The sequence below is a fragment of the Nanorana parkeri genome, unplaced genomic scaffold (assembly GCF_000935625.1).
Source record: "Nanorana parkeri isolate BGI_ZX_2015 unplaced genomic scaffold, ASM93562v1 scaffold36, whole genome shotgun sequence".
Taxonomy (NCBI): domain Eukaryota; kingdom Metazoa; phylum Chordata; class Amphibia; order Anura; family Dicroglossidae; genus Nanorana; species Nanorana parkeri.
The window spans coordinates 2,421,021-2,427,859 of record NW_017306304.1 but is presented as its reverse complement, the minus strand read 5'-3'; the positions used below and the strand labels follow the sequence as shown (position 1 = coordinate 2,427,859).

The window sequence follows — 6,839 nt, the reverse complement described above, 5'->3', positions numbered from 1 at the left end:
GGGGGGGGAGGGTTGCATGTGGTGCTACTGACTTCATGGCACCGTTATGCCCCCTCCTATCCCAAAACGAAGTGAGTCAGGCAGGACGCACTGGAACGCAGTCTTTATGGCGTGACTGGGCCCTGACAACAGTATTTTTAAAACAAGAATGATTTATTTTTTTTAGCATGTATTTTCCTTTTTTAGGCTGGGTTCACACCTGGGCGGTTGTAATATGCGCGTCAAACGCACGTTTTTGGCCGCATGGTTTTTGCACGTTTTTCTGTCCACGAAACGCGCATTTGACGCGCGTTTTACAAAATCTAATATGCGGAAGTCAATGGATCCGCGCGTAAATCCGCCCCAAAGAAACTCAAGTACTATTTTGAGCGTTGGGCGTTTTTCAGCGCTTCGATCAGCACTGAAAAACGCCCAGGTGTGAACGCAGCCTTAGGAGGGGTGCTTCACTTACCTGAACTCCATGCACCTGCTGCTCTTCACCCTGATGTTATTGGCCTCCTCCAAAGTCTCTGCAAGTCCATGGCACCGGGCAGGCTCTTTCTGTGCAGAGAAGGAAGTGGTGCTGCTGGCACCCCATTCTCCCTGTGAGGCAGTGACAGATGGGGGGGGGCGGAACTTGTGTGGAGGCTGCGGGCACCCAATTCTCCCCACGAGGCCGGTGTTCTGTCGACACGGCAGTGGCCGATGGAGCGGGGGCGGGGCTTGTCCTGAGGCCGCGGGCACCGACCCCATTTTCCCGGCGAGGCCCACAGTGGCAGATGGGGAGTCGGCAGGGCTTGTCCTAAAGCTGCGGACACCCCATTCTCCCCGCAGTGGCGGAGGGGGCGGGGCTTGTCCGGAGGCTGCGTCCGGTGTTTGATCGATCACCGGCACCCCATTCTCCCCGCGAGGCCCGCAGTGGCAGATGGGGGAGGAGCGGGGATTTGCAGAGGCCGCGGGCGCCGCATTCTGCCCGCTTGGAAATCGTTGCAGCTAAAATCTGCAGAGGCGAGTTAGGCGGCCGCGAGGCCCTCGTAAGCGCGAGGCCTTAGGCGACCGCCTAACTTGCCTAATTAGAGAGCCGCCTCTGGTCACACGCTCAGCAGACAGCAGAGCCGCTCAGGATCAGGCTAAGAGCTGTTCCGTTACTAGCGGCTCTCAGCCTGGGATCACATCACAATGTGATCGGTGGAGTTCAGTGTGACCTTCGCTGATCACACTGTAAGCAAACAGCCATGGAGGATCTGGGAATGAATCCTTTCACAGATCCTCCCATTGGCTACAAATCACTGCACTGTCATTGGACATTGCATTCAGCACCAGTTTTTTCAACGTCACTAATCTCAGTTGCCACCAGCAGTTTCCGCATTCCTAACCGCATCCAACGCAGGCGTTTCACTGACTGTATCCACTGCATGTGTTTTCGCAGTCATAGTCACAGCTATTGCTGGTGTTTCCTATGCCTCTTAGCAGATACCTTGGGGTGTCTACTTTCCAAAATGGGTTGTTGAGTGAAAACAATAACAGTTACTGCAGGCAAGCCTGGCTGATAGCATAGAGCATATAACATACAATCAATCTCGGCTTCTGTACAAAGGTGAGTTTACTGGCTCTTTATTGCGTATACAGCGGTCATGTAGGTAAGCCCGTAGGATGTCGCGTAGATGTGCCTTTCACAATTACAGAGCCTAGAAATATGGCTATAAAATCACTGGACATGTGACAATAATGCTGGACATTTTTGCTTGCTAACCACTTATAGGGGTCAAGGGTATTGTTGTCAATCACTGCCTTTTGCATTTAATTGCAAGACTGCTCAAATACATGTGTTCCAATGCAAAACTCCATGAAAGGCTGGGTTTGATCTGCTTAGCTCGCAATGCAAACACATCCCAATAGAACCTGCTGGGTCCAAAGAAAGAAACCTAAAACAGGTCATATACACCCCAAGGACTGTCATCCACACTGCACCATTAAAGTGAATGGGCATCAGGTGACCTGCATTTTAGGTGTGCTTCATGCCATGACAAAATCATAAATTCATCTCTTTACAAACGCCCTTAATGTATTAACCAGTTGCCGTCTGCCCATTGTAAAAATGTGGACGGGAGGCGGATGCTTCCCATCGGGTGGATGTACATGTACGTGATTTTTCTTCTGCTCACGGGCACCTCCTAGCGGGGACGTGTACAAAAAGGGTCCCGCTGGGAATCTAAACAGCCGGTACCGGCTGTTGCACAGAAGCGTTCGGCCGGCTCTACAGCCGGCCAATCGCTTGTATGACTGCATGTAATGTGTGTGTTCCCCCCCCCCCATTGCCGCGCTCCCTATCTATTGCCGTGCTCCCCCCTCCACAGGTTATCCCGGGCTCTGCTGCCCCTTCTGCAAACCCGGGACTGGCACAGCAGCTGCCTTTAGAGAGAACGGAGGAGAGATCAGCATTTCCCCACCGCTGATCTCTCCTTCATTCTCTCTAAAGGCGGAAGCGATGTGTATTACATCACTTCCACCTTTTAGCTTGTCATTTCTCTGGCTGCCGTAGCCAGATAAGAAGCCGGTGAAGCAGATCTCTGCTTCTTTGGGGTTCCCTAGGTGACATTAGGGGTCTTAGAGATCCCTGATGTCTCCATAAAGAGGACCTGTCATTGTATATTATCTATCATGTAGGGGGCTTGTTAGTCCCCTATCTGATAGCATAAAGAGGACCTGTTTTAAGTGTAAAAGGAAAAAAAAAAAGTTTTTTTAAAACAGACTTATTAAAAAAATAAATAAAAAGCACCCAAAGAATATGTCCCCCGCCCCTGCGTTCACACACACATAAATGTAAATATGCACTTTTTTCATAATATAGTAAAAAAATAAAAACCAGTGCTGATTAAATACCACCAAAAGAAAGCGCTAAATGTCCCTAAAAAAATTATTTTGAGTACAGCATTGCATGATGGTATAAATGTCAGCCAAAATACTGCAGCGCTGAATATTGAAAAATGGCCAGGACAGTAGGGCTGCAGCTAACAATTATTTTCAGAAGCGATTTAGTTACACGATTATTAAAATCTCTCTCTCTCTCTCAGTTTTGGAGGTTTCAGAAAGAGCAAGTCAAATGATAAGTAACAATGTTTAAATATGTTTTAAAGTTCTGCTGAACATGGGAACATGTAACAAATATAAAACGGTTGTTATCCCAGTTTTGCTGCAAAAGTGGAAATACACTTTGAGGCTGTATTCACACGGGGAATTGAACACCTGCAATTAGATGTGTTTATATGCATTTAGAAACCTTTCCTAAAGGAATATGTATGCATCTAATGATTTTGGGTTCATTCACACGTTGTGATTAAATGCGTTCTCCTGCGGTCAGTTTAGCTGTGTTTAGGGAAAATAGAAGTGAAGTGCGTCCTAGGATCTGAATAGAGCTTCTGAACGCGGCTGAATGCATGTAAACGTGCCTAAACCCGGCTAAACCCTCTTTAGAGCAGGAACAAAAGAAAACACAAGGAAAAGGTGATCTGGGAGGCAAAAAGCTGGTCAGTGCCAGTGTGAATGAGGCCTGAGACTGGAGTTGAGAAACTCTGAAATAGAATATGTTTATTTGTATTGCAGATGTGGCTGTTCAATATAAGCATGGACTCCCTGTTATAACAGTCTCCCTGCCATCGCGGAATGAACGCTGCCAATTCACCATTAAACCCTTCACAACTACAGTGGGAAAGTTCTTAAAGGACATCCAAAATGAGGACCAAGGAATTGAGAAACTGGCTGCAATATCCACAGGTACAAGAGAATAAAAGAAAGGAATAATGGAAATAGTATTACTTGTTTTTATATAAGGTCCATCTTGCATTTCTCTCTGCACCCAGAGGTGGACAAAAGTAATTACAATGCTTTTACTTTACCTTCTAGAAAACCGTAATCTTTGAAACTAAATCCAATTTTAAAAGCTACTGACTGAGTTTGCCATGCAGTAGGCTAGAAAATGTCAAATCTCATTTAGTGAGAGCGCTGAATAAAGGGACCTGCTGCAGCTTTAGTTCCAGTTTAAGGATTAGCATATAATAACTCTCCATTAAGCCCTTATTGAATGGAGAGTTATTATATGCCTTTCCTTAAACTGGAACTAAAGCTGCAACAGGTCCCTTTACCTAGTGCTTTACATACTCTTCATTCACATTAGTCCCTGCCCTCGAGGAGTTTTCAATCTTACATTCTGATATGTGCACATATTAGGGCCAATTTAGACAGGAGCCAATTAACCTACAAACCAGCATGTCTTTGGATTGTGGGAGGAAACTTAGAGTACCTGGGGGAAACCCACACAAGCACAAGAAGAACATGCAAACTCCATGTCCTGACCAAATCTGGGTTTGAATAGGGTACCTTAGGGCTGCATGGCATAAGTGCTAACCCCTGAGCCACTGTGCTGCCTATTATGGCAGACTTACCCCATAGTTTTTCCTCCTCAAGCAGGTCTGCACTCCCCCCATCACTCAGCCCATCACTGGCATCTTTTTTTGGTCTTCTACTGGCCCAACATCATCTTTCTTTGACCACTGTGCAGCCACTGATGATGTAACCCCTGTTCATGTGTACTGGAGTTGCATCGTCCTGGGACCTGACTTCACTCTCTTCATCTTACAGATGCCCACAGTGTACACTGCACTGTACATGTGCCACAAGCAGTTTACAATTGAAAAAAATCTGCTACCAGACAGGTAAAGGTTCATTCATTGGCAGAAGGATTTCATAGTGCATTGGCAGATGGGACATACATTCTACATACATTCCAGAAAACGCACCTGCTAGCACATGTTTGATTAAGTTTAGTTTTGAATTTAGTGCAGTTACCCATCTAATATGTATAGTTCTGAAGAGCTCATTGACCATATATGATCCAAACCTTAGTTTTTATTTAGATTCAAAGGTGTGTTCTCCATGAATGGTTGACTTGGTAATTATCTTGCAGAGTTTGTAAGAGGCATGGTTGAGGAAGTACTTCCCTGTATAATATGAGATCATTATCTCTGCCATGTTTGTTTTTAATGTAAACCTTTCTTATCCTCAGATGGTGCCAAGTTCTCTTCTTCAACACTGATGGATGTCTTACTAAAGAATGATTTCCATCTTGTCATAAACAATTCAACATATCATGTCCAGTCTCTCCAGGCAGGTATGATATGAACATGACTTAGACATTCTAAAGTCTTCATAGAAATAAACAATACATCAAACAACAGGGGGGAGGTGAGATAGTTGATCAGTCCTTTGATTTACAGCAGAAAGTAAGCCCAGTTATGTACTTAATAAAAATCACTCAATTTAGTTTCAAAATACTGCTCATTGAACTGCCTAAAATCTGTCTTTATACTATCTTCAACCAGTCACTTGTATTAAAGAAGAGCTCTGGGCAGAGGGCAGACATTTTATTCTTCCAGTGGGGATAACCAAACTTTGCAATGGACAACTGGTTGTTTTTGCCTGGGGTCAAAAAAGTTATACTCGCCTGATATTCTGAGCTGGTCATCTCTTAGGCTGGTCCCTGGAGCCTCTCTCCCCCTCCACTGCTGCGGTCTAGGAATACGCAAGTCTTTATATCCAATACAGGGTATAGGAGGTGAGGACGCTGAGGAATATATCATCTCTGCTGGAGAGCAGGAGAGAGGCTGGAGGGAGCACTGCTGGCTCTGAGGGATCAGGTGAGTGTAATTTTTTTTTAAACTACTTCCTGTGTATCATAGATAAGCATGCACATAGAGGCTAGCATTGCACTACACTGCCATCGACGGCACAAATGACAAATTACATATCAGTATATGCTGTTGTATCTCCAACAGATGAAGTGGTGAGAAAAAGACTGAAACAATGTATTTTTGGGGCATCATCTGTTTGCCTGTTTTGTACATCTCTGCAGAATATGAGTCAAGCAAAATCTAAATGCTCATCTTTCTTTCAGACAAGCAGCCCATTCATGAGTCTGATGGATTTGATCCTGTAAAGTCTTTGATTCAGGACCTGTATTCAACATTGCACTTAGAAGAACTTCATATACACAAAGAACACGAGCTGCTACAGAGGATAGAAGCTATGAAAGAAGAGCTGCTGCCACTAGAGCAGGTGAGTTGAAATTTCCTCTTATTTGACTTGGGGTTGCCCAGTGGTGATCTGATCAAGACCTTGGCACATGTATGGGATTTTCATATGATTAGGATTTCATCACTTGTGTCCCTTGAAGGATGCAGATGTATCGCATGGGTGCTGAATGTTTGGATGGATCAGATTTTTCCTCTCATTTTAACCTTTTCTCAATCTTTTTACAGCAGCAGAATCCTTACATAAGTTTCGTGATTTGGGGAAACCCAGCTAAAATTATAGCTAAATCACTTGGTATAGAAATGTGATCTGTAAGTTGTAGTAAGAAACTGCCCCCTTACATTCATTGTCTGTAGGAAAGTTCCCCTTTACATTGGTGGTCAGTGTAGGGTATCCACCAATGCTCACTTGTCAAGGAACCCCTAGCAACCTCTAAAGCAGGGGTCTGAATATATCGGCCCGCGTGAAAACTCCGGCTCGCAAACCGGTACTATGTGGCCAGCAGACAAGTCATGCACACGGTCACGGACCGCGTGCCCGACTTGCGGGAGCAGCTACACTGTCTGCATCTCTGACGGATGCAGAGCTGCTCCGGCAGGAGCTCTGTCAGTTCTGAGCTCCGGCCGAATGATGGATCATTAGTAAGGTCTGCACTAGATAACCAGGAAACGATAAAGTGTCTCCTCCCTGCAAAGATGCAAGCATTTAAGGGGGCTTGGAAGGAAAGGAGGGAGGGGGGAAAGTTTATTATGTGTGCTGGGGGCTTGGGAGGG

The 6,839-nt window shown here is 45.4% G+C and overlaps 1 protein-coding gene across 1 annotated transcript in view; it reads left to right on the top strand.

Moving 5' to 3' along the window:
• The window catches only part of MCUB (mitochondrial calcium uniporter dominant negative beta subunit), a 63,042-nt gene that overhangs the window by 50,762 nt on the left and 5,441 nt on the right, over positions 1-6,839 (top strand). Inside the window, exons 5-7 of the mRNA XM_018569868.1 lie at positions 3,583-3,753; positions 5,042-5,146; positions 5,930-6,090. Coding sequence (XP_018425370.1) covers positions 3,583-3,753; positions 5,042-5,146; positions 5,930-6,090 — 437 coding nt within the window. The remainder of the gene's footprint in view (positions 1-3,582; positions 3,754-5,041; positions 5,147-5,929; positions 6,091-6,839) is intronic.